Source organism: Asparagus officinalis, chromosome 2 (assembly GCF_001876935.1).
Source record: "Asparagus officinalis chromosome 2, Aspof.V1, whole genome shotgun sequence".
NCBI lineage: Eukaryota > Viridiplantae > Streptophyta > Magnoliopsida > Asparagales > Asparagaceae > Asparagus > Asparagus officinalis.
In genome coordinates, this window is record NC_033795.1 from 79481347 (window position 1) to 79481771 (window position 425).

At 38.1% G+C, this 425-nt stretch overlaps 1 protein-coding gene across 2 annotated transcripts in view; it reads right to left on the reverse strand.

The window, feature by feature from the left end:
- LOC109831744 (nuclear pore complex protein NUP107) overlaps positions 1-425 on the reverse strand; it is a 39438-nt gene extending 39013 nt beyond the window's left edge. Inside the window, exon 1 of one of the 2 annotated variants that reach the window (XM_020399143.1) lies at positions 221-425. In XM_020399143.1, coding sequence (XP_020254732.1) covers positions 221-300 — 80 coding nt within the window. In that variant the 5' untranslated portion in view covers positions 301-425. The remainder of the gene's footprint in view (positions 1-220) is intronic. The other variant, XM_020399144.1, reaches the window with a different exon arrangement.

A 425-nucleotide genomic window follows, 5' to 3' on the forward strand; every position in this document is an offset into this window, starting at 1 on the left:
TTTATTTTTGGAGCGTAATAAATACCTACACAAGATGATAATAAGATGACATTTCTCCTCTACAGACAAAACTGATAATCGCAGAAGGAAACTGCGCGAACAAAAAAATACCCTAGTGCCTGCTATATGATTAAAGCTCTTTCTCAAGGTTTTATGGAACAATCCGAGGAAAAATCTAAACTTTTAATCAATCAATTAAAAATTGAGATGAGGTATTTACCTGTAACGGCGATAGGGCTCTCTGTAAGCGGAATACTCAGGATCGAAGAAGCTCAAATTAGCGTCTGTATCCATCTCCATCACAACTTAAGAGGCTTAAACCCTAAAAAACTCAACTGTTCAGTGAGCGAGATTTAAAACCCTAGCGAATCGAAGGAGGGAATTTGGGGGAGGTGCAAAGATTTTAGAAACGGGGTAGAAACGAA